Source organism: Carcharodon carcharias, chromosome 6 (assembly GCF_017639515.1).
Source record: "Carcharodon carcharias isolate sCarCar2 chromosome 6, sCarCar2.pri, whole genome shotgun sequence".
In the NCBI taxonomy this organism is placed as follows: Eukaryota; Metazoa; Chordata; class Chondrichthyes; order Lamniformes; family Lamnidae; genus Carcharodon; species Carcharodon carcharias.
Genome location: NC_054472.1, coordinates 130,783,108 through 130,810,736, shown reverse-complemented (window position 1 = coordinate 130,810,736; position 27,629 = coordinate 130,783,108). Strand labels below are relative to the sequence as shown.

The following is a 27,629-nucleotide window of genomic DNA, read 5'->3' as shown; positions in this document are numbered from 1 at the left end:
TTGAATGATGACATAGTTGAGCAGGTGCCAGTGTTTGGACTGTAGGTGTTGCCACGAGATCTTGTGCTTGCCTTGCTAGCAAAACAGGGTGTTGGTTATGACAATGTCATGTTTGAGACATTTCATCGGGCTCCATTGGATTTTGCTTTCCCTACTCCGTCCTTGCCAATCACACCCTTCCAGAGATTTGCATAGGTTCCGACTCTGGCATTGAAATCTCTGAGGAGGATCAGTTTATCGCTTATTGGGATTTAGGCTAAGGATTGCTCATGGCCAGTGTAGAATCCTTGCTTGTCCTCATCTGTTGCCTCAAGTCTATGCGCCAATGACAGTGGCATGTTGATTCCTTGTTAGAAGGAGCCAGGCAGTCCAGTCACAGGAGGAGTCAATGAGGCACCTGACAAGTTCATTTTTAATGGCAAAGTCCACCCTATGGTGGTGTTGTACCTCTACTGGAAGGCCCTTCCATAAAAAACAAGGTGTTTCTGCTGCCTTGTTCCTTCAGCTGACCTTCTCCTCCACATTGTTTCTCACTTAGGACGGTAATGTCGACGTTGAGGCATCTGAGTTCCTGTGCTATGATGACAATTCAGTGGTTAGGCCTGTCACTGGTGGGATTGTCCATGAGGGTTCTGACATTCCAGGTCCAAAACTTAATTTTGATGAGTGGAAGGTGCCTATGCGTGATTTTTTTTTAAACGTGAAGTGATCATTGCATACTGGCTATAGTATGATGTTGGCAGTGCGTGGCTTTAGCCTATTCCAAGATGATTGGAGGCCAAGCTGTGGAACATTAGCACGGCCTGTGCATGATTAAGCAGAGGTGTATCTTTTGAACAGTAGAGTAGTACAAACATCTGATCTCTAGTGATGACATAAACTAGGTGATCAGAACATTTTTATCAGTAATTATAAAGGTTTTTCCCATTGTCAATGCAACTAAAGATTGCGTGTTTTTGTATGAGAAAGTTTGCAGATAAAGATGTCTTACTTGATGAAAATATTCCATTGATTACTTTTAACTACATAGAATATAAAACTGGAAAACATACTGCTTATTCAGCACTCTATTCATTACTAATATGGAATGATGGAGGCTTCTTTATCGGCGCTGCTTTTGTCTTTCTGCAGGAACATCATTAGTTGTATTCTGCTAAGTGCGCATGGAGACATATTCAAATTAAACTGTATTAATCAGGATGATGGCACTGAAAATATTGCCATATGTTGTTTTCTTCAAGCTCTGTAAAGTGTCACATGCATTAATTCAAATATCAGTGGTTCTGACACCAGAAACATCAAGCATTGTAAAACCTTTTTGTTTACTTTATTTTCTTCAGTGATTTATAATCTCATTAAAATTAATATGGTACATGATGTAATATACAGATTGCCTCCTTGCAATTCTTGTACAAGTTCTATAATTATAAATTGGGTGCATATTTCAGTTATGATAAGATGTCTTGCATTTTTCTGGACTGACTGTTAAAACATTTAAAGTTATGTCATACCTTCAGGCTTAAATGTCAAACTTAACTGACCGAAAATGGACTTGGGTGAAATAAGCTTAAAGTAGAAAGTGGGAAATGGTCATTGAATATCACTCTTGGGATCACTGAAGTGACTGATAGTCAATCTAGAAATCCATCCGGCTGTGTTCTTGCATTATTCGTCAAAGGAAGGGGAGCATGCTTCATAGCAAATGTAACATATCAAAAGGTGTATTTTCTAGCAAAAACGCTTATTATGAGCAGCTATTCATGAATGTATAGTAACCTGCAGAGAAGGATAGCCCTAGTCTATGTGTCATGAAATTGTAAGCGCTTAAGTAAATGCTTTATGGTTTTGCTGTTCAGAGGCTGGAGCAATTTTTCTCCCTTGATTGTTATATTTAGAGATGGCGGAGATAACTCTTTCATGCTCATATTATTGAAAGATTTCAATTATTTTCAATGGAAATTCACTCTCAGTTTCAATTGCTTTGAGTGAAAAACAGGCACCATAATGGGAGTTGTTCAAGTTATTGCTTCTGCAAGTGAGAAATGGGATTGGATATATTTTAGTGCAGTGAATTCTAAAGATCATTTTAGAGCCATTTGGTTTTGAATATTTGTATAAATTGTTAGTTAATTTGTGTTCCTTAGATGGTGCAGAATGTTAGTGCTGAGGAATGGATTTTGCTCCCCACTCTGCATCCACTCCATGCACCCACCCCACCTCCCCCGATCCCTCACCACTGTTGTGCCTGGTATCAGCATTAGACATTCTCAGGTCAGGTACATATGGAATATTTTGTATGGTATAGTAAAGTACCCAGACTCAGCCTCAACAATATACTTTAACATTTTCATTCTTTTCCGCTATTGCGTTAGTGTGAATTTTACTTTTTGACACAACAGCCATCCTCATTAGGTGGTATGGATTCCCAACTAGGCTGGCACTGCTAAAATATGCACGTAAGAGTAATAGAGCCATCAGACTAGGGAGGTTTCAATTTTAACAGTTTGAGCTAGACTCAAACCAGATCCCATGAGTCAAAAAACCTATTGCGCTACCTAGTATCCACGGTTATCATCTTTCATTTTTAGAGTCATTGAAAGGAGTCTCTTTAATTGAGTATTTCTGTTCTTTTTATAAGCATATTATATTATCTGAATTTCAGTCATTTCTGCTTGTCGTTTGTGGAAGTGTCACATGAAATTAATGCCGTAAGTGATAGTTTCATAGGTATTGAGAGCCAAGTAGTCAGATACAATTACAGTAGGGGCTCATTGTTACCATGAAGATCCTTTCATCCTGATTATTCACTAATTTTGCTTTACAGACCAAGAGGCCTTCAAACTTTTGAAGTGTGCAAAGCTATCTTTTCAGACAAATCTTAGTCAAGATGATTTTTTTACATGTTTAGCATTATCAATACTGCGAAGAATTTGTGAAATAGGCCAAACTACAAGATATCCCTAATTTGGAGCAGTCATCGTTTAAGCTCAATTGAACCACACTTTCCTGTTTCAGTGCTTTATAGTGGCTCAGGTAGTTTTTCAGTTGAGGCCTGTGTGATAGCAGCGGCGCATGATCCATGGAAAGGTGAGGACCCAGTAAATAGATTTTCAGAGGGAAATGCTGTTATTAAGGATGAAATTGAATTATCAGTAGAGAATAGAGAGCCAAAAAAGGTTTCTAGGAGGCCTGTGATCCTATCAGAGATAAATCAAACCCAATATGAAGCATTTTATTGTTTAAAGACGTTGTAACTGATTTTACAATGTTCACGTTGAAAATAAGTTGCCTTGTTTATTTCAACCCAAATGTGTAGGTAGTCACAGCTTGGAGCTGGATTGTGACAGAATAATAGGCAGGTTGCTACAATCAATAACAGACTACAGAGTATTGATGCTGCAGAGTTATGGGGCTGTTGTAAGTACAAAATGTTAATAGCTAATTTCATTGTTTAGCCCACACAGCATTAGAATCTTATATGTGTTGGAGGAGTTGCAATTCATGAATCCTGGGAGCTCAGTACTGAAGAAATTCCAAATCTAACACACCATCAGTCAAATTAGTTTTAGTAATATTCAACTAAAAATATGCACAGCATTATTTTAAGGACTTTAGTATGCCTGGACAATTGTCACAACAGTCAGTTATCTCTTGATTAACTATAGCTTTGGTCAGACAGCTCACTCAACATTTGAGAGCCCACTAACCTTTCTGCTGGTGCCACATTTCAGTCTGTTGCTTTCTTGTCGTGAAAACTAATTCATTTTAAGTGGCCAAATTGTAGCCAGTCAAGATTCTAGCCCCAGGATATGTTAATATTCTATAACCTAAATGTAATATAATCACACCTCACTTAAGTAGTGATAATTGCCTGAAGCTCATGCTCAATTTCTGAAGGAGGATAGTGCAGCTGGATTGGGGATGTCATAAAATGCAAGCTGTCCTGATGTCATATTGGACTCAACCATAGTTTGTGGGGGGTTTTATAGGAGTGAATCATTATGCAGTTAACAGGTTAAATAAATAATAGAATTGAATTCCAAAGACTGAAACTAAAGTATCAGTAATGGACTGTATGTGCACTGCCCCTTCCAACCGAGGATAGCATGGATGATTGACAGACTAGACCTTTGGTCTTGTCCTTCAGTTGTTCGACCTGTGCTCAATTTGGCAGGCATATACAGGCATGTCCATTAGTGTTTAAATAATTGCTGGCAAACAAGATAAAGCATTGCTTCAGATGTGAGCCACAGAACCGAAATTAAAAACTATCATTCATGCCAGTGAAATATCACTTAAAGGGTCAATGTTCTTTTGCAAGATGCTCTTATAAGACATATCTCCTTTGGGAATTACAGTGTTCCTGGTAATATTAACACCCTATCTCATTTACACATCAGGTCATTTTGATCATGTATTGGAAAGAAAGGTCATTAAAGTCAAAGCACTACCTGAAGAATCACAATGCAGCAGTGGACTACTAATATATGGAATTAAATTATCTTTGGCACCACAAACTTTTTCCAGCAATAATCGTAGTTCTTTTATGATGCATACTATGCCTGTGCACATTTTGCTTCATCACCCCAAGATGTGTGCTTACCCATAACCTCCCCCTTAAGAAGCCAACAGATTTATTTGTAGAGCTATGTTTTTTTATTCATTCATGGGATGTGGGCTTCGCTGGCTGGGCCAGCATTTATTGCCCATTCCTAGTTGCCCTTGAGAAGATGGTGGTGAGCTGCCTTCTTGAATTACTGCAGTCAGTGTGGTGTAGGTACACACACACTGCTGTTAGGATGGGAGTTCCAGGATTTTGACCCAGCGACAGTGAAGGAATGGCGATATATTTCCAAGTCAGGATGGTGAGTGACTTGGATGGGAGCCTCCAGGTGGTGGTGTTCCCATCTACCTGGCACTTGTCTTTCTAGATGTTAGTGGTCAAGGGTTTGGAAGGTGCTGTCTAAGGAAACCTGGTGAATTCCTGTAGTGCATCTTGTAGATGGTACACACTGCTGCTACTGTGCGTCGGTGGTGGAGGTAGTGAATGTTTGTGGATGTGGTGCCAATCAAGTAGGCTGCCTTGTCCTGGATGGTGTTGAGCTTCTTGAGTGTTGTGCGAGCTGCACTTGTCCAGGCAAGTGAGGAGTATTCCATCACAGTCCAGACTTGTGCCTTGCAGATGGTGGACAGGCTTTGGGGAGTCAGGAGGTGAGTTACTCATCGCAGGATTCCTAGTCTCTGACCTGCTCTTGTAGCCACAGTAATTTTGTGGTTAGTCCAGTTCAGTTTCTGGTCAATGGTAACCCCGAGGATGTTGATAGTGGGGGATTCAGTGATAATAATGCCACTGAACATAAAGGGATGATGGTTAGATTCTCTCTTGTTGGAGATGGTCATTGCCTGGCACTTGCGTGGCGCAAATGTTACTTGCCATTTGTCAACACAAGCCTAGATATTGTCCAGGTCTTGCTGCATTTGGACATGGACTGCTTCAATATCTGAGGAGTCACGAATGGTGCTGAAAATTGTGCAATCATCAGCGAACATCCCCACTTTTGACCTTATGATGGAGGGAAGGTCATTGATGAAGCAGCTGAAGATAGTTGAGCTGGAGACACTGCCCTGAGGAACTTCTGCGGTTATGTCCTGGAGCTGAGGTGACCGACCTCCAACAAGGACAACCACCTCCCTTTGTGCTAGGTGTGACTCCAACCAGTGGAGAGTTTTGCCTCTGATTCCCATTGGCTCCAGTTTTGCTTGGGCTCCTTGGTGCCACACTTGATCAAATCCGGCCTCGATGCCAAGGGCAGTCACTCTCACCTCACCTCAGGAGTTCAGCTCTTTTGTTCATATTTGAACAAAGGCTGTATTGAGGTCAGGAGCTGAGTGGCCCTGACAGAACCCATTATTTTACTGATGATTTAGAGTAGACCGATGAGGTGGTAATTGGCTGGGTTGGTTATGTCCTGCTTTTTGTGTACAGGACATACCTGGGCAATATTCCACATAGCCGGGTAGATGCCTGTGTTGTAGCTGCACCAGAACAGCTTGGCTAGGGGCGCAGCAAGTTCTGGAACACAAGTTTTCAGTACTATTGTCGGAATATTGTCAAGGCCCATATTCTTTGCACAATCCATTGCCTTCATGTGAAGTGAATCTAACTGGCAGAAGACTGGCGTTTTGAAGCTGGAGACTTCTGGAGGAGGCTGAGATGGATTATCTACTTGGCACTTCTGGCTGAAGATTATAGCAAATGCTTCAGTCTTATCTTTTGCACTGATGTGCTGGGCTCCTCCATCATTGAGAATGGGGATATTTGTGGAGCCTGCTCCTCTAGTGAGTTGTTTAATTGTCCACCACCATTCACGACTGGATGTGGCAGGACTGCAGAGCTTAGATCTAATCCATTGGTTGTGGGATCGCTTAGCCCTGTCTATCACTTGCTGCTTATGCTATTTGGCACGCAGGTAGTCCTGTGTTATACCTTCGCCAGGTTGACACCTCATGTTTAGGTATGCCCGCTGCTGGTCCTGGCATGCCCTCCTGCACTCTTCATTGAACCAGGGTTGATCGCCTGGCTTGATGGTAATGGTAGAGTGGGGGATATGCCGGGCCATGAGGTTACAGATTGTGTTTGTGTACAATTCTGCTGCTGCTAATGGCCCACAGCATCTCATGAATGGCAGTCTTGAGTTGTTAAATCTGTTTCAAATCTATCCCATTTAGCAAGGTGCAACCGGTTCCCCCAGCTGTGCTCGAGCTTCTTCCTCCACTGTTAAGTGCGTGAGCCCTGGGTGAGGTTCCAGTGTCCGCAAACATCATGATGTAGGGTATTCTCAATGTGAAGGCAGGACTTTGTCTCCACAAGAACTGTGTGGTGATCACTTTTACCTGTACTGTAATGGACAGATGCATCTGTGGCAGGCAGGTTGGTGAGGATGAGGTCGAGTATGTTTTTCCCTCACCGCCTGCTGCAGGCACAGTCTAGCAGCTCGATCAGTAGTGGTGCTGCCAAGTCACTCTTGGTGGTTGTTGAAGTCCCCTACCCAGAGTATATTTTGCGCCCTTGCCACTCTCAGTGCTTCCTCCAGGTGATGTTCAACATGGAGAAGCACTGATTCGTCAATTGAGGGAGGTACGTGGTACTCATCAAGAGGTTTCCTTGCCCATGTTTGACCTGATGCCACAAGACTTCATGGGATCCGGAGTCGATGTTGAGGGCTCCCAGGACAACCCCCTCCCGACTGTCTACCACTGTGCCGCCACTCTGCTGAGTCTGCCCTTCTGGTGTGACAGGACATACCCAGGGATGGTGATAGTGGTGGACATTATCTGTAAGATATGAATCCGTGAGTATGACTATATCAGGCTCAACAAAAACAGAATTACCTGGAAAAACTCAGCAGGTCTGGCAGCATCGGTGGAGAAGAAAAGAGTTGACGTTTAGAGTCCTCATGACCCTTCGACAGAACTTGAGTTCGAGTCCAAGAAAGAGTTGAAATATAAGCTGGTTTAAGGTGTGTGGGGGAGGCGGAGAGAGAGAGAGAGAGAGAGAGAGAGAAGTGGAGGGGGGTGGTGTGGTTGTAGGGACAAACAAGCAGTGATAGAAGCAGATCATCAAAAGATGTCAACAACAATAGAACAAAAGAACACATAGGTGTTAAAGTTGGTGATATTATCTAAACGAATGTGCTAATTAAGAATGGATGGTCGGGCACTCAGGTATAGCTCTAGTGGGGTGGAGGGAGCATAAAAGATTTAAAAATATTTAAAAATAATGGTAATAGGTGGGAAAAGAAAAATCTGTATAATTTATTGGAAAAAAAAGGAAGGGGGAAACAGAAAGGGGGTGGGGATGGAGGAGGGAGCTCAAGACCTAAAGTTGTTGAATTCAATATTCAGTCCGGATGGCTGTAAAGTGCCTAGTCGGAAGATGAGGTGTTGTTCCTCCAGTTTGCGTTGGGCTTCACTGGAACAATGCAGCAAGCCAAGGACAGACATGTGGGCAAGAGAGCAGGGTGGAGTGTTAAAATGGCAAGTGACAGGGAGGTTTGGGTCATTCTTGCGGACAGACCACAGGTGTTCAGCAAAGCGGTCACCCAGTTTACGTTTGGTCTCTCCAATGTAGAGGAGACCACATTGGGAGCAACGAATGCAGTAGACTAAGTTGGGGGAAATGCAAGTGAAATGCTGCTTCACTTGAAAGGAGTGTTTGGGCCCTTGGACGGTGAGGAGAGAGGAAGTGAAGGGGCAGGTGTTGCATCTTTTGCGTGGGCATGGGGTGGTGCCATAGGAGGGAGTTGAGGAGTAGGGGGTGATGGAGGAGTGGACCAGGGTGTCCTGGAGGAAGCGATCCCTATGGAATGCTGATAGGGGGGTGAAGGGAAGATGTGTTTGGTGGTGGCATCATGCTGGAGTTGGCGGAAATGGCGGAGGATGATCCTTTGAATGCGGAGGCTGGTGGGGTGATAAGTGAGGACAAGGGGGACCCTATCATGTTTCTGGGAGGGAGGAGAAGGCATGAGGGCGGATGCGCGGGAGATGGGCCGGACACGGTTGAGGGCCCTGTCAACGACCGTGGGTGGAAAACCTCGGTTAAGGAAGAAGGTGGACATGTCAGAGGAACTGTTTTTGAAGGTAGCATCATCAGAACAGATGCGACGGAGGCGAAGGAACTGAGAGAATGGGATGGAGTTCTTACAGGAAGCGGGGTGTGAGGAGCTGTAGTCGAGGTAGCTGTGGGAGTCGGTGGGTTTGTAATGGATATTGGTGGACAGTCTATCTCCAGAGATTGAGACAGAGAGGTCAAGGAAGGGAAGGGAAGTGTCAGAGATGGACCACGTGAAAATGATGGAGGGGTGGAGATTGGAAGCAAAATTAATAAATTTTTCTAAGTCCCGACGAGAGCATGAAGCAGCACCAAAGTAATCATCGATGTACCGGAGAAAGAGTTGTGGAAGGGGGCCGGAGTAGGACTGGAACAAGGAATGTTCCACATACCCCATAAAGAGACAGGCATAGCTGGGGTCCATGCGGGTACCCATAGCTACACCTTTTATTTGGAGGAAGTGAGAGGAGTTGAAGGAGAAATTGTTCAGTGTGAGAACAAGTTCAGCCAGACGGAGGAGAGTAGTGGTGGATGGGGATTGTTTGGGCCTCTGTTCGAGGAAGAAGCTAAGGGCCCTCAGACCACCCTGGTGGGGGATGGAGGTGTAGAGGGATTGGACGTCCATGGTGAAGAGGAAGTGGTTGGGGCCAGGGAACTGGAAATTGTTGATGTGACGTAAGGTGTCAGAGGAAGCACGGATGTAGGTGGGAAGGGACTGGACAAGGGGAGAGAGAAGGGAGTCAAGATAACGAGAAATGAGTTCTGTGGGGCAGGAGCAAGCTGAGACGATCGGTCTACCGGGGCAGTTCTGTTTGTGGATTTTGGGTAGGAGGTAGAAGCGGGCTGTCCGAGGTTGGGCGACTATCAGGTTGGAAGCTGTGGGAGGAAGATCCCCAGAGGAGATGAGGTCAGTGACAGTCCTGGAAACAATGGCTTGATGTTCAGTGGTGGGGTCATGGTCCAGGGAGAGGTAGGAGGAAGTGTCTGCGAGTTGACGCTCAGCCTCCGCGAGGTAGAGGTCAGTGCGCCAGACCACAACAGCAGCACCCTTGTCAGTGGGTTTGATGACAATGTCAGGATTGGACTTGAGAGAATGGAGTGCAGTACGTTCAGAGAGAGACAGGTTAGAATGGGTGAGAGGAGCAGAGAAATTGAGATGACTAATGTCGTGCCGACAGTTCTCAATGAAAAGATCAAGACAAGGTAAGAATCCAGAGGGAGGGGTCCAGGTGGAGGGAGAATATTGGAGATGGGTAAAAGGATCCGTTGAACTGGGAGAGGACTCCTGCCCAAAGAAGTGAGCCCGGAGACGAAGACAGCGGAAGAAGAGTTCAGCATCATGCCGAGCCCGAAATTCATTGAGGTGAGGGCGTAAGGGTATGAAACTAAGTCCTTTGCTGAGCACTGAACGTTCAGCATCAGAGAGGGGAAGGTCAGGGGGTATAGTGAATACCCGGCTGGGGCTGGGATTGGAAGAAGGGGTGGGGACGGAGGGACGGGCAGGGGTGGAGGGTCCTAGATGGGTGTTGGTGTCGATGAGTTGTTGGAGCTTGCGTTCCTTAGCACTTGAGAGAAAGAGAAAAAGTTTCTTGTTGAGGTGTCGGATGAGCCGAAGAATAAAATGAAACTGGGGGCACGCGCAGCTTTGAAAAGGGGTACGGTGGTGCTGCTGGAGGGAGAGGTTTAGTGTGTTCATATGGCGGCGCATGGAACTGAGTTTGGATTTCAGAATGTGATGGGAACAGCAGTCCGAGAAACGTTTTATGTCCCGGAGATACCTGTAATCCTGGGTGGGTTCGAAACATGAGGGGTGGAATTTCAGTTGAAATCCACGTGGGGTAAGTCGGAGACAGAGACAGTCACTGAGAAAGGAGATATGGCTGTGAAAGCGGGTTTTAGTAAACACCTTGTCAAACACCAGGAGGGAAATGGAAAGCAATGAAGGTGAGCAAGGCAAAAGAGAGGTACGGAAATCTTGTCGCAGAAAAGAACAAAACTTCTTCAAGGAGGTAGGCATTTCTTGAAGAGCAGTGGCAGTCAATTAAACACAGAGATAAAAACAAAAAAACTGCGGATGCTGGAAATCCAAAACAAAAACAGAATTACCTGGAAAAACTCAGCAGGTCTGGCAGCATTGGCAGAGAAGAAAAGAGTTGACGTTTCGAGTCCTCATGACCCTTTGACAGAACTTGAGTTCGAGTCCAAGAAAGAGTTGAAGTATAAGCTGGTTTAAGGTGTGTGTGGGGAGGGGGGCGGGGGGGGGGGGGGGGGGGGGGGCGGCGGCGGAGAGAGAGAGAGAAGTGGAGGGGGTTGGTGTGGTTGTAGGGACAAACAAGCAGTGATAGAAGCAGATCATCAAAAGATGTCAACAACAATAGAACAAAAGAACACATAGGTGTTAAAGTTGGTGATATTATCTAAACGAATGTGCTAATTAAGAATGGATGGTCGGGCACTCAAGGTATAGCTCTAGTGGGGGTGGAGGGAGCATAAAAGATTTTAAAATATTTAAAAATAATGGAAATAGGTGGGAAAAGAAAAATCTATATAATTTATTGGAAGAAAAAGGAAGGGGGAAACAGAAAGGGGGTGGAGATGGAGGAGGGAGCTCAAGACCTAAAGTTGTTGAATTCAATATTCAGTCCGGAAGGTTGTAAAGTGCCTAGTCGGAAGATGAGGTGTTGTTCCTCCAGTTTGCGTTGGGCTTCACTGGAACAATGCAGCAAGCCAAGGACAGACATGTGGGCAAGAGAGCAGGGTGGAGTGTTAAAATGGCAAGTGACAGGAAGGTTTGGGTCATTCTTGCCATTCTTGGGTCAACATAGATTATGTTGCTCCCAATGTGGTCTCCTCTACATTGGAGAGACCAAACGTAAACTGGGCGACCGCTTTGCAGAACACCTGCGGTCTGTCCGCAAGAATGACTCAAACCTCCCTGTCGCTTGCCACTTTAACACTCCACCCTGCTCTCTTGCCCACATGTCTGTCCTTGGCTTGCTGCATTGTTCCAGTGAAGCCCAATGCAAACTGGAGGAACAACACCTCATCTTCCGACTTTACAACCTTCCGGACTGAATATTGAATTCAACAACTTTAGGTCTTGAGCTCCCTCCTCCATCCCCACCCCCTTTCTGTTTCCCCCTTCCTTTTTCTTCCAATAAATTATTTAGATTTTTCTTTTCCCACCTATTTCCATTATTTTTAAATATTTTAAAATCTTTTATGCTCCCTCCACCCCCATTAGAGCTATACCTTGAGTGCCCTACCATCCATTCTTAATTAGCACATTCGTTTAGATAATATCACCAACTTTAACACCTATGTGTTCTTTTGTTCTATTGTTGTTGACATCTTTTGATGATCTGCTTCTATCACTGCTTGTTTGTCCCTACAACCACACCACCCCCCTCCACTTCTCTCTCTCTCTCCACACACACACACACCACCCCCCTCCACTTCTCTCTCTCTCTCCGCCGCCGCCCCCCCCCCCCCCCCCCCCCCCGCCCCCCTCCCCACACACCTTAAACCAGCTTATATTTCAACTCTTTCTTGGACTCGAACTCAAGTTCTGTCGAAGGGTCATGAGGACTCGAAACGTCAACTCTTTTCTTCTCCGCCGATGCTGCCAGACCTGCTGAGTTTTTCCAGGTAATTCTGTTTTTGTTTTGGATTTCCAGCATCCGCAGTTTTTTTGTTTTTATCTCTGTGTTTAATTGACTGCCACTGCTCTTCAAGAAATGCCTACCTCCTTGAAGAAGTTTTGTTCTTTTCTGCGTCAAGATTTCTGTACCTCTCTTTTGCCTTGCTCACCTTCATTGCTTTCCATTTCCCTCCTGGTGTTTGACAAGGTGTTTACTAAAACCCGCTTTCACAGACATATCTCCTTTCTCAGTGACTGTCTCCGTCTCCGACTTACCCCACATGGATTTCAACTGAAATTCCACCCCTCATGTTTCGAACCCACCCAGGATTACAGGTATCTCCGGGACATAAAACGTTTCTCGGACTGCTGTTCCCGTCACATTCTGAAATCCACACTCAGTTCCATGCGCCGCCATATGAACACACTCGACCTCTCCCTCCAGCAGCACTGCCGTACCCTTTTTCAAAGCTGCGCGTGCCCCCAGTTTCATTTTATTCTTCGGCTCATCCGACGCCTCAACAAGAAACTTTTTCTCTTACTCTCAAGTGCTAAGGAACACAAGCTCCAACAACTCATCGACACCAACACCCATCTACGACCCTCCACCCCAGCCCGTCCCTCCGTCCCCACCCCATCTTCCAATCCCAGCCCCAGCCGTGTATTCACTATACCCCCTGACCTTCCCCTCTCCGTATGCTGAACGTTCAGTGCTCAGCAAAGGACTTAGTTTCATACCCTTACGCCCTCACCTCAATGAATTTCGGGCTCGGCATGATGCTGAACTCTTCTTCCGCTGTCTTCGTCTCCGGGCTCACTTCTTTGGGCAGGAGTCCTCTCCCAGTTCAACGGATCCTTTTACCCATCTCCAATATTCTCCCTCCACCTGGACCCCTCCCTCTGGATTCTTACCTTCTCTTGATCTTTTCATTGAAAACTATATCAGGCTGTTGCTTGACTAGTCTGTGAGACAGCTCTCCCAATTTTGGCACCAGATGTCAGTAAGGAGGACTTTGCGGGTTTGACAGGGCTGAGTTTGCTGTTGTCATTTCTGGTGCCTAGGTTGGTGCCGGGTGGTCTGAGCGGTTTCATTCCTTTTTTGAGACTTTGTAGCAGTTTGTTACGTGAGTGGCTTGCTACGCCATTTCAGAGGGCATTGAAGAGTCAATCACATTGCTGTGGGTCTGCAGTCACATGTAAGCAAGACCAGGTAAGGACAGCAGATTTCCTTCTCTGAAGGACATTAGTGAACCAGATGGGGTTTTACAACAATGGTTTCATGGTTCATTAGACTTTTTACTTCCAGCTTTTTATTGGATTCAGATTCTACCATCTGCTGTGGCTGGATTCGGACCTGCGCCCCCACAGCATTACCCTGGAGCTCTGGATCACTAGTCCAGGAACAATACCACTACGCATTTGCCTCCCCACCATAATTTTATTCAAATTCAAAATAATGAGTGCAAGGCAAACTTGTGTCAGTTTGGGTGTTTCCTATCTCTTCCCAAATTCAGACTTGAATGACATGCATAGCCCACTGTAGTAAGAATAGCCTCTGAGCTGATTACATGACTCAAAGAACTGAAGCTATATTTTAGAACTGATCTCAAACAAAATAAGAAGCTAATAAAAATAGCCCTAAGTGGACAGTCACTTGCAACATTGCACATAAAGAAACTATATTTTTGCACTGCAAACTCTGTTTCCTAGCCATTGACTCCATCCCTCTCCCTAGCAACTGTCTGAGGCTGAAACAAACCATTAAAAAACTGGGTGTTGTATTTCGCCCTGAGCTTGGTTGACCTACTTTCTTTCATCCTGCATAAACTTGTGCTCATCCAAAACTCTGCTGTCTATATTCTAACTTGTGTAAGTTACCTTCTCCTAACACCCCTGTGCTTGCTGATCTACATTGGTTTCCAGTTTGGCAATGCCACCGTTTTTAAATTCTTGCTTTCAAGCCCCTCCATGCCTTTGCTTCTACCTACCTCTGTAATCTCCTCCAGCTGTCCAAGATCTCTGCTCTCCTCCAATTCTGGTCTGTTGAGCATTGACAATTTTAATTAATCCACCATTGCTGGCTATGATTTCAGCTGTCTAGTCTGTAATCTCTCTAATTCACTTCTAAGCTCTCTACCTCTCTACTTCTTTCTCCTTTTAAAGCACTCCTTAAAACCTACCTCTTTGACCAAGCATTTTGTCATTTGGCCTAATACCTCCTGATGTGGCTATGTGTCAAATTTTGTTTGATAATGCTCTGTGAAGTGCCTTGGGATATTTTACTGCCTATGTTAAAGATACTATATAAATGCAAGTTATTGTTATTTAGATGGGGCTTCCACCAAACTTGCACCAAAGTTACAGCTGCCAACTGAATTTTATGACCAGAATTTTCCTGTCGGCGATTTGGGAGCGGGGCCCACTCACTGACGGGAAAATGACGCAGGATGACGTCGGGAGGAACCCCCGGCGTCATCCCGGTCCCTTTAAATTTTCAGAAAGGCAGGCGGACAGCGAAATCAACTATTTGCCCGCCAACCTGTCAATGGCCAATTGAGGCCATTGACAGAGTAATTAAGATAATTAAACGCCCTGCCCACCCAACCTTAAGGCTGGCGGGCAGGCCAGGAGCCCCAGCGGGCTTCTGATAATACATGAAACCTCATCCACTGGCAGGATGAGGTTTCATGGTCCTTTTTAACAACTTTGATAAATGTAATGTTATATTTATTAACATGTCTCATCTCGTGTGACATTGTCACATGGGGGGACATGTTAATCATATTTTTATTTTTCTATTTTTAAAGTTTTTTAGACTGTCACTAATCTCCCTGAGACAGCACTTAGTCTCAGGGAGCAGTGCGTGAAAGAGCACACTTTGACAACTGGGGATTCCCTTCCCCCCCCCCCCCACCCTGTACAGGAAGCGCATAGCGCTTCCTGTCAGGCAGGCCGTTAAGGCCCGCCCACTCAAAATGGTGGCGGGGCCCGTTTCGGCGGCGGGGGTTGGCTGTCCACCCGCCGCCGAGCCGGTGGGGCCCGCCCACCCACCAAGGGCAAAATTCTGCCCTCTGTTTTTTTTTGACAAATGGCTACTTTCAAAATGAATTTTGAGTGAGCAGGAGTGTAGGGTTGAACGATAAGGAAGAAAAGTTTAGATTTGAAGTGCCAAAAGGCTATTTTTTTGCTATCTGTTAGCCTGGGTAAGATCACAAATTCAATGTGGTCTTAGAACTGAAGTTGGAACCTTCTGCTCTGCCACCCAAAATAGCGCCTTTATCCATTTGACCATCAGTAAAGCTAATTGCTTCCTCTTTGACAAGTTGGCACAGGTACAGCAATTTTAATTTGTAGGTTCCTTGCAATATGCTGTTCAGTATAATTGTTAGCCTGAAACTACAAACTCTTTTCGCAGTAACAGTTCAGAGCCTTAGAGTTTGTAAACTGAACAACGGAAAACTGGATAATCCAGAAATGTAGTTTTAACCTTGTGTTATACTATAATGGAAATATAATTTATTTTACCAATGTGTATTTTGCTGTCTGAGCTTTGATATACAAGCTCTTTCTTTTACCGAGGCGACTAAATGTAACAAATATAAATAACACACAGCCCACGAGCTGAATCTATGGAACTACACAATAGGGCTGACCCAACAAAGTGCCATCAAATTTGTGGAGGTTCACAGTAGTTTTCATTGTATCTTGCTTTCTTCTTACGAGACTCCATGTGTATCAATGCAGCATGACTTTGTTGTAATGCTACTGGGATGCCCATTAGGTAATTCACATGCCACTAGGCATTGTCGTTGAGGCAGAATAAAAGCCAAAGCAAAACTTTGTAGGCTCTGCTATTTCCCATGAGTATTTCAAAATGAAATAAAGAATTTGCACAAAAGTGAGAAAATTGCTTGAAGGGTTCAGTTCAGATACTCTGTAAGACCATCTGGTCAGAGAAGGTGTTATTAGACACTTTCATCATGGCTTGATGGAAAAGAAGGTCATGTCTTAACAATGTAACTGGACTTCTTGAGGAAGTTATTAGCTTTATGGATGTAACAGCAACCACTGAACTTCAAAGTAATTCTTTGTATGGGAAGCGCTATGGCATGTTTCTGAGAGACATGAAAAGGTGTTTTATATACAAAAGTCTTTATGTGTGGGGCAAGCTTGCTTAGAGATGCTGTTCCTAAGCAACACAAAAGGCATTATATAAATGGAAATATTTTCTTTTCATTTCTGTTGGAGCTTTACTTTCATAGTTGTGAACTGTGACATTGTTGTCAGTGTATTTTCCATGTGACTTTGCGTTATATGACAACGTTAAGGAGCGTTTGCATTGTGACACTGAAGTAGAATTAGTTTAGCTGGTAGGAAGGCCAGCTTTTAAAGGGAAACTACACACCATTTTTCATACATATACATTAACCTAAGTGTTCACAGTCAGGACTAGGAAAATAAAGTCCAGTTACACTGTTAAGACATGACCACCTGTCCACTAGCCTGGATTCAGAAAATGTACCTTGGATACGTTCAACACTACCAGTTTTCCACTGTCTGTTTTGAAGGATAAAGTTTGAAAAGAAAAATCACTTTTGTGTTTAGTTGCATATAATGAAAATGTTAACTTGGCAGAATTGAATCAACTGAAATAGGCCCTGGGGATGGAAAGCTAACAATCTTTCTGATGATACACACAATTTATGCTATCACTAAACAGCAGTCACACTTTTGCACTTAAGTATCTGAACTGGATTTCTGTGCAGGAGAAAGACATGTTTTTTATTATTCAAGACGACCTTGGCATTGGCCTGATGCCTTCAGTTTGGTTTGTATACAATGATGAATTATTTAAAGAGATTGGTGGAGGTGGGAGGAGCGGGGTTGGGAGTTGGGGGAAACAAATTGCACCAGTGGTCCAATGAGTAATTGAAGAGAGCCCCAGCATGACATCATAAAGACTGGTATAAAAACAAAAAAACTGCGGATGCTGGAAATCCAAAACAAAAACAGAATTACCTGGAAAAACTCAGCAGGTCTGGCAGCATCGGCGGAGAAGAAAAGAGTTGACGTTTCGAGTCCTCATGACCTGTCGAAGGGTCATGAGGACTCGAAACGTCAACTCTTTTCTTCTCCGCCGATGCTGCCAGACCTGCTGAGTTTTTCCAGGTAATTCTGTTTTTGTTTTGTGTTGTCATAAAGACTGGTGTCAGGTTCTCAACGATCTCATCTGTTTAGACTGGATGTTGTGGCTCCAATTTGAACATGGCTGTTTTCTGGAATTATCAGTATAGCACTGTGAGTAAAATGGTTCATGGATTGCAATGTTTATTACAAAATCTCTTTTCTAGTGTTCCAATGGATATGTCACTTTAATAGTGTCATGGAAAGTTAAACTGTTTTCTATCCATTTTAAGAAAAAGTATTATTACAGTCCCTTGAAGCTTAAAATAAAAGAAGAGGCAAATGTAACTGTATTTGTGCCAAAAGCCATGTTCAAAGGAAACAGACAAGTTCCCAGTTGATTTGGCATATATTTGGTCTTTGTTACTCAGTTTAACTCTTTCAGGACCTCTATTGTTTGACATCTTTAGCAGATCAAACAATTAGTCAAAGGGTGAAGGGATGATGATGTGTGAAGAGCAAATTTCAGGAAAATCAATTGCATGCAGCCCCTAATTTTCTGCTGCAACCTGAAGCAGCCTCCACTGTGTTGTTGGAGAACACAATTGGAAAACATAACCATCGGTATAGCTCTTGCTGTTAGCATCATGCTCAAGCTGCTTTAATTGTATTCCATAGCCCCTTCAAACTTGGTTTCAGTATTGGCCTGAATTGGTGATTATAATGGAGGAACTGTAAGTGTTTGTCATCGTTACTTCACTGAAACTGACAATGACTTCAGAAGTGCTGAGAAATGTGGAGATCCTGAAGTTGCTATCAGTAATTCTACATAATGCCAGAGGGTGCACCATTGAGGTCCCCTTAAAGTGCAATCCCTCAGCATCAGTGAATTAGCAAAAGCTTCCACTTTTCTCAATGTCAGCCCTGACTCAGTTGTCAGTACTCTGGCCTCTGAGTCACAAGGTTCCTGGGTTAAGACCCATTCCAGGGCTTGAGTACAAAAATCAAAGCTGACACTTCAGTGCAGTGCTTGGTGAGCAATATCATGTCGGAGATGCTGTCTTTTGGATGAGATGTTTAACCAAGGCCCCAAATGCTTCCTCAGGTGGATGGAAAAGATCCCGTGACACTATTTTGAAGAAGAACAGGGAGTTATCCAGGGTGCCCTGGCCAATATTTATCCCTCAATAAGTGATTGACCACCACTATCTGACAACACCCTGTCCCGAACCGACTACCTGACAATCTGACTACCACCCCTTGATGCGACAGCCCAACTACTCAACTGCACCCAAGTACCCCTAGACCACCCCACTACCACCCCAACCTGACTACCAACCCGACCTGACCCGACTATTAACCCGACCACCCTTCTATTGCCCCCGACCCAATCTGATTACCCCCGACAACTCCCACCTCCCCCATTGTGATGACCTGACTACACCTCCCCCCAAGACCACACCTGACCAAACCCAACTGACTGGACCTGACTGTCCAGCTAGATACCGAATCCCACTACCCTCCAACCACCTGCCTAGCCTCATCCCAACCCGACCCAACTACCTTCCTGACCTGTCTATGCTCCTGTCCCCCAATTCTACCTGACTACCACTGACTACCTGGCTACCTCCTCAACCTGACTATCCACTGACCAGACCAGACTAACCCCCACTGATCCGACCCGATATCTCCCTGACCACCTGACTACCCTCCCAGCCCAGTTACCCACCTCACCCATTCACCCACCTACTCACCTCATCTACCTACCTACCCCCATTGCTACTAGTTGGAAGATTCAGGCCAATATATTTTTTAAGTTTGTTTATAACATTTTAGTTTTAATCTTAATACAATCATAATTTATTTAATTATCTGAAATTTTATATTAAAAGTAAAGGCATCCAGTGCTTTCAACATCCCGGTTTGCTGCCTATGACAATACCTCTGTGTGATTGGCTGCTTGCCATGCTTGCTGACATCTCTGCAGCTGGATAGCTGGAGATAAGCTTGACTTGGTGACAGTTTTAAACTGCAGTTGGGAAAGGTGAACTCTGGGCCACAGTGATCTCTAAATCCTTATGAGCAGCTTTCTTTAAGGTCACTGGCGAGGACTGTTGTATTGTTGCTGACCACAAAATCCGGCCCATCATTGATGCTGCTGTGCGAGGCCTTATCTTTAGTGAATTTTCTGCACACCAACGTGTGGGACGTTTGCACTTTGAAATGGAGCACCTTCCCATTTCAGATACCAGGCATGAATAAAAAAAGATTGTCTTTAACCCAGCTAGATGCAGAATAAGGTTTCTTCTACTCCACCTCAATATGTGCCTCACCCTGAGCCTCAGAAGGGCATCTGTCTTGCACCAGTGCAACAGCTCCAATTTCCCACACCTCCAATCCTTCCTCTCTCAGTGAACCTAACAATTTAAGGGTTAAATTGAAAATGTGCTGCCCTGAGCCTTGAATTTCCATCCGTTAAGTTGTTGGATGAAATATTGAGGGCTGGGAATGTGCATTGTTGTGATATGTGCTTCTACCATATCACAATCTGGGGGCATTTTACCTTGATGTGTTAAATCAGCGGCAATTTTATGTGGAAGACCTAAGAAATGGGTTGAGGCTGCTTCACTCATGCTATATAGTATTCTTGGAGCCAACGGGCAACTGAGTAAATGGGTTCCAAAGAAAAGCCATATTGGATTCAAAACGTTAACTCGTGTTTCTCTCTCCACATATATGGACAGACTTGCTGGGTTTTCCCCAGCACTTTTTGTTTTTATTAGGCAAATTAAGCTGTTGACCCACTTACTGAACTGCATTCAGACCTTGATTGGAGGCAAAAGGCTAGTGTGCAGTTAACTGCTCTGCGCAGTTCCCCACATGTTCAAATGTTTCAGAACTTTGGAAAGAATGTTCAATAATTTTTCATACAGGCATTGATGTGGATTTTAATTATGTTGTGAGCCCTGTCACTTCTTCAAATAGCACTTTGTTATGATCCCAATAGCGATAGATCGCTTTAAAAGCAAATGATTCCCAGTGATCAATCCAAAGGAATTACACAAGATTTCAAATTTTAGAACTTTTACTGTAATGACCAAATTAAAAGCAACATTGGCTAGACATTATTTCATGGACAGCTTATATTCTAAACTACAGAAAAGTTAACCCTTGTGTCATGAATGAGTAATTGTGATATTATAGATTTTTGCACAAAAAAAGCTAATCTTCCTATTAAATGGACACAAGGGGCAGGTATCTTGCTCCCTGCCTGAAAAAGTGGCAAGACACCCAGCCACACTGCCTTTGAGGAGGACGGCCCATCGGGCAGTTAAGTGGCCAGCCACTGGCCTTCATCCAGATTAAAGATGACTTCCCACCCGCCAAGAGCTGCTGGCCAATTAGAAGCTGGCAGCTCTTGCACTTGGTAGTGCCACAGAGTATGCCATGGCTGCTGCCAGAACACCACTCCCTGGAGTCCCAGGATCATGGAGAGACACAGAAAGAAGGTAAGTGCTGTTGGGTGGGGGATCTTGCAGGATGGGAGTTGTGGGGAGAGGGGAGTCATGTTGGTTGGTGGCAAGGGCCAGGGCGTGGTTGGCAATGACCACCCCTCTGCCCCATGTCCATACCCTTAATCATGCACAGATTAGTGCACATGGGAGACACGCCCCCCACCCCCTCAAACCATCTCCTTGCAGCTCACACAATTCTAACATTCGTGCACGCTGCATGTCGGCAGGCCCACTTGGAGCTGGGAAAATTGCAACAAAGGCAGGAAAAGGCCCTTAAATGGTCATTAATTGGCCATTTAAGGGACTTAAGCAGAGACAGGGCGGGAAGGTCGACCATGGGCCTTCCTGAAAAAACTTAATTCCAGTGGAGGCACAAAGACGTCAGCTATTGCTCCAGGTGCCAAACCGCCAAATTCTCAGGCTTGCCCACCTCCTTTCTCGCTTCATGCAGGGGTAGATTCCGTCCAAGGGACCTTAAAGATGGCTGTCAGAAGTCAGCTGACCTTTTTCAACTGCAATGTCGTCAAGCTCCAGAAGGCTCCAAATGGTTTGCAGAGTGATATCCAGACAATTGAAATTCAATTCTTATTTCTACAAGAATAAACAGAAACTCATTGTGTTCCCTTGAGGTGTGAATAGTTTTGGCCCATCTCCTCATACCTTGGAGAATGGGAACTGTTCAAGTTAGTGGCTGAGACATTAAAAAGGATACTTACCCGGGCTGAAAAGACAACTTTTAAAAATTTATTCAAGGAATGTGGGCTTTGCTGGCTGGGTCAGCGTTTATTGCACATCCCTAGTTGCCCTTGAGAAGGTGGTGGTGAGCTGCCTTCTTGAACTGCTGTAGTCCATGTGGTGTAGGTACACCACAGTGCTGTTAGGAAGGGAGTTCCAGGATTTTGACCCAGTGACACTGAAGGAATGCCAAATATTTCCAAGTCAGGATGGTGAGTGTCTTGGAGGAGAACTTCAGGTGATGGTGTTCCCATGTACCTGCTGCCCTTGCCCTTCTACATGGTAGTGGTCATGGGTTTAGAAGGGGCTGTCAAAGGACCTTGGTGAATTCCTGCAGTGCATCTTGTAGATGGTACACACTGCTGCTACTGTGCATCAGTGGTGGAGGGAATGAATGTTTGTGGATGTGGTGCCACTCAAGTGGGCTGCTTTGTCCTGGATGATGTCGAGCTTCTTGAGTGATGTGGGAGCTGCACTCATCCAGGTAAGTGGAGAGTATTCCATCACACTGCTGACTTGTGCCTTGTAGATTCTGGACAGGCTTTGGGGTGTCAGGAGGTGAGTTACCCACCACAGGATTCATAGACTCTGACCTGCTCTTGTAGCCACAGTATTTATATGGATAGTCCAGTTCAGTTTCTGGTCAATGGTAACTGTCAGGATGTTGATAGTGGCGGATTCAACAATGGTAATGCCATTGAATGTCAAAGGACAATGGTTAGATTCTCTCTTGTTGGAGATGGTCATTGCCTGGCACTTGTGTGGCATGAATCTTACTTGCCACCTGTAAGCTCAAGCCTGGATGTTCTCCAGGTCTTGCTGCATTTGGACCTGGACTGCTTCAGTATATGAGGAGTTGCGACTGGTGTTGAACATTGTGCAATCATCAACGAACATCCCCATTTCTGACCTTATGATGGAAGGAAGGTCATTGATGAAGCAGCTGAAGATGGTTGGTCTAAGGATGCTACCCTGAGGAACTCCTGTGGTGATGTCCTGGAGCTGAGATCACTGACCTCCAACAACCACAACCATCTTCCTTTGTGCTGGGTATGACTCGAACCAGCGGAGAGTTTTCCCCCTGATGCCCATTGACTCCTGTTTTGCTAGGGCTCCTTGATGCCACGGTCAGTCAAATGCTGTCTTGATGTCAAGGGCAGTCACTCTCACCTCACCTCGGGAGTTCAGCTCTTTTGTCCATGTTTGAACCAAGGCTGTAATGAGATCAGGAGCAGAGTGACCCTGGCGGAACCCAAACTGAGCGTCAGTGGACAGGTTTTTGCTAAGCAAATGCTGCTTGATAACACTCTTGCTGACCCCTTCCATCACTTTACTGATGATTGAGAGTAGACTAATGGGGCAGTAATTGGCCAGATTGGATTTGTTCTGCTTTTGTGTACAGGACACACCTGGGCAATATTCCACATAGCTGGGTAGATGCCAATGTTTTAGCTGTACTGGAACAGCTTGGCTAGTGGCGCAGCAAATTCTGGAGCACAAGTCTTCAGTACTATTGCCAGAATATTGTCAGGTCCCATAACATTCGGAGTACCTTCAGCCATTTATTGATATCATGTGAAGTGAATCGAATTATCTGAAGACTGGCATCTGTGATGCTGGAGGAGGCCGAGATGGATCATCCACTTGGCACTTCTGGCTGAAGCTTGTTGCAAATGCCTTATCTTTTGCACTGATGTGAAGATGGGATATTTATGGAGCCTCCTCCTCTAGTGAGTTGTTTAATTGTCCACCACCATTAATGGCTGGATGTGGCAGGACTTAGATCTGATCTGTTGGTTGTGGGATTGCTTAGCTCTGTCAATCAATTACTGCTTGGCATGCAAGTTGTCGCTTCACCAGGTTGAGACCTCATTGTTAGGATGCCTGGTGCTGCCCCTCCTGATTGAACCAGGTTGATCCCCTGCCTTGGTGGTAATGGTGGAGTGGGGGATATGCCCATCTATGAGGTTACAGATTGTTATTGAGTACAATTCTGCTGCTGCTGTTTGGCCCACAGCATCTCATGGTTGCCCAGTCTTGGGTTACTAGATCTGTTCGCATGATGGAGAGTATCCGCAATGTGAAGATGGGACTTTATCTTCACAAGGACTGTGCCGTGGTCACTCCTACCGATACTGTCATGAGGATGAGATTAAGCATGCTTGTCCCTCTTGTTGGTTCCCCCACACTTGCCACAGACCCAGCCTAGCAGCTATGTCCTTTAGGACACAACCAGTTCAGTCAATAGTGATGCCACGAGTCATTCTTGGTGATGGATATTGAAGTCCCTCACGCAGATCTACTTATAAAAAAGCAAGACACATTGATGTCTGGAGTCACATCAGGTAAGGGTGGCATATTTCCTTCCCTAAAGGGCATTCGTGAACCAGATGAGTTTTATTACAATCAGCAATGGTTTTATACTCATCATTAGACTTTTAATTCTAGATTTTAACGATCTGCCACGGTGGGATTTGAACCCAAGCCCACACCACATTACTCTGGACTGCTGGATCACTAGTTTAGCGACAATACCTCTACACCACTGCCTCCCCAATGGATGGGACAATGTGCTAGACTGGGACTAACCCAATTCCTAATATGGAAGCACTAATTTGACAGTTTGGGATAGTGGCCATTTTAAATTTTTTAACGGTATAAACTCTGGCTGAAAACAGCTATTTTTGTGTGCCGAATTCCAGGAAAAATCCTTCCAGATCCTTAGATGGTCATGGGCTACATCTCTTCGATTAGAGACCCTCTTCCCTCCCGAAGCATCGTGCTTTGGTAGCTCACAGAGAATTCTCAGCCTCTTCTTCCTCTGCTGATCACACTAACTGCGGTGCTTTTCTTCTCTGTCTCTCTTTTCTAACCTGCCTCAAAAGCATGGAGACTGCAAGTCTAGTCACTGTCAGACCTTGCCTTTGTTTCCAGGGTGAGGATTTTTCCTTCATTGGGCGGGCTCGGTGGGGGCGGGCAGGGACAGTCGCGAAATGCGAGTGGCACCGCTCAGTGCTGCCTCTTTGGTAGGGGGAGGAGGGCGAGCATGAATGTTGCATGGGTGCACGCAGGAAAAGCTCCCTGAGGCACAGAGCTGCCTCAGGGAGATGAACAGTTTAAAATGAAGCTTTAAAAATTGTTATAAAACATGTCCCCTCATGTAACTCTGTCACATGAGCAGGAACATGTTATAAATGAAATGTTAAAATTTTTATTTTATTTTTTATTTGCTGTTGGAAACCTCATCCTGCCTGTGGATGAGGTTTCCTAAAAAATCCAAAGGCCGCTTGGCCTTTTCCCCTGCCCACCTAACCTAAGGTTGGATGGGCAGTGAAAAATTTTCTTTCCAATAACTTTAATGGCCTTCAATAGGCCTTTTAATTGTTGGTGGGCATGTTTGCCTGACATCATTATGCATCATTTTACGCTCAGCCAGGTGAGGCGCGCGCCCACCCGATGGGCTAAAAATTCTGGCCTAGGTGTGCGAACTTCACACCTTGCTTAGCAAGTCTCTTGACTTGGGTGCCTCTTTCCCAATAGCAGCGAAGCCACCTAGACCTGTTGTCGGGCAGAATCCGGAGCAGGTCTCATGGCCCCCTTCATCACTTCACTATACCTTAAATTAAACAGTTTAAGACATCACAATCTTATAGAATCTTACACTCATAGCAACTGAAACTTGTAAATTTTTGATAGATTTGGATTTTTCATAGTGCTTGTAGTTTAGATAGTCTGTATAGTTATTTAGATCTGGAAATTGAAATTACATTCCCATACTTAGGCAATGAAGTGTAAAAGAGGCAATATTGGCCTGGCCACCTGTTGGACCTGTCTCCTGACTATTGTTTCGATGGAGCTGAAATTCTGCATTTTTTACCAAAGCCAAAAGTCAAAATTACTGCCTCTGGTCAATGTCATTAAGTTATAATATTCTCTGATTTCAGTGCCTAAAATATCAACAGATAGTTAATTTTTAAAGCCACTTGAAATACTGAATGTCTCCCAGTGAAATATGGTTTTCATTTCCACTCACAAGTGTGAGTACAATTCACTTGTGTGTTTTCACAGAAGGCTTTCAGTATCCTCTACAGACCATGTGCCTGACTGTTGTAGACAGAAGGATGAAAAATTATCCTCCAGGCTATTGAGCACTGTTTTGAAATTAAGCATTTTTTGAAGGGGAGTGAGACTGATTGAAACCTTTAAATCCATTTATATTCCCCTGTTTTTTCTTCCCAACAGTGTCTCTCATCACAACATTTTATTCTGCAGCCCAAGGCTTGACTAATCCATTCACATCTTTCCAACTACCATGAATTTTGCTTAACAACATTTAATTGGATCTGACTGCTCTAAATCAGACTCTCAACATTTTTATTCTCTATTTGGTCCTCAACCTTTTAACTTCACTTCCTTTCCTATGCATTACTTCTAGACAGACAAAAATGTGTATGTAACACAGAAGCTGAATTAAATCAATGGCAGTGGGAATGAAGTTTAATTTGTCTGCCTGAGCAAAGGTGTGGAAAAGGGCGACAAAGACTATTGCAACTGAAAGGTACCCTTTTAAATTGGTTCTCTGCAACTCTGCAATGATTGCAATCGTACTGTTGTTCATCAAGGGTCACTAATGAATCAATGACCCTGATATTTATGAGAAGGTTGGAAGGGAGAAGGGGAGCTCAATCCTGGGAACATGGAGGTCCTGCTGAATTAATGGTCGGACCTCGTTAAAACTTTTTAAACCCCAATTGTGGCCAGCAGCCAGGCAGACTGACAGGTATTTCTTACAGGTATTTCTGATGAATGTGAATGCTAGAAGGCAGGAGGTGAGGATTGGTGTGGATGACTCCCAGCAACTGGGAAAGATCAGGGGTTGGTTTGAGGGAGTCAGATTTTTTTTACTTGCTCATGGGATTGGGGCATCACTGGCTAGGCCAGCATTTATTGCCCATCCCAAATTGTCCTTGAGAACTGAGTGGCTTGCTAAGCCATTTTAGAGGACATTTAAGAGTCAACCACATTGCTGTGGCTCTGGAGTCACATATAGTCCAGACCAGGTTGCTTGGTTCAGTTGTCTGGAGTATCAGTGTGGATGAGATTGGTGCCAACAGTTCAATACTTGTTCCAGCTGTGGTGGATTCGGGTCCTCCTTCTTTGCCCCACCCGTGGTGGTGTGGGTCAGACTTGCCTCTGGGCAGAGAATTGAAGAAGCTTCCTGAGTTTTGGGAAACCTAAATTTACATTGAACCCCCACCTGCACCGTGGGAGTCCTTGGCAGGGATTTTCTGGCCCTGCCATGGCAGGACCCATTGTGTGGTATGAGGTGGGTCAGCCAAAGATCCATTGACTTTCGGCGGGACCAGAAGATCCTGGCGAAATTCCAGCCCTTGTTTTAAATATTATGAGTTGTGCTGCCTCTCAAAAGCTGAACACAGCCATGCCATACAACCCGCTTCTCTAAAAATGATGACAGGCACGTATGCAATGGGTCCCAGTTACCTTGTGTGATTTGTTTTATTCCCAGCTCATCCTCACACTGTCACCATCCCCCCCCTCACCTTCTTCCACCCATTGTGGTAGTGTTAAATTTCCTCCAATAGATTAGCTCTTGGTTTCTTTCTTGATTTACATTTGCTGCATTCTAAACCACATCACCTTCATTCATAGTCAAATGGACTTCCCAAAGAAAGCTTCATTTAAACAACAACGACTTATATAGCATATTTGTGTAACATATATTTATAAAGGAAGATTACCTTAATGAAAATGTCTTTTGAGAAATCTTTTATCATTACAACTACACAAGGGGCAATGTGAATTATATTAAACAATATCATCGGACTACTCCCAGATGGCACAGTCATGGCAAAAATGATGCAGAACATTCTGATTCTTCTTCCCAAAAATGTTTTCCCAAACCCTTTTAATAAAAAACATTTATAAAATATGCCTGCTATCCTTTGAATTCTGGTTTATTATTACGTTACCTAGAGGAGTTAAA

General features: G+C 44.5%; 1 protein-coding gene across 3 annotated transcripts in view; it reads left to right on the top strand.

The window, feature by feature from the left end:
- The window catches only part of LOC121279178 (matrix metalloproteinase-16-like), a 295,815-nt gene that overhangs the window by 6,873 nt on the left and 261,313 nt on the right, over window positions 1-27,629 (top strand). The window contains exon 2 of one of the 3 annotated variants that reach the window (XM_041190177.1): window positions 3,317-3,417. The exons of 1 other annotated variant lie outside the window; for it this stretch is intronic. In XM_041190177.1, the coding sequence (XP_041046111.1) occupies window positions 3,407-3,417 (11 nt within the window). In that variant the 5' untranslated portion in view covers window positions 3,317-3,406. Of the gene's footprint in view, window positions 1-3,316; window positions 3,418-26,155; window positions 26,184-27,629 lie in introns of those variants that run through there. One more of the 3 variants, XM_041190176.1, reaches the window with a different exon arrangement.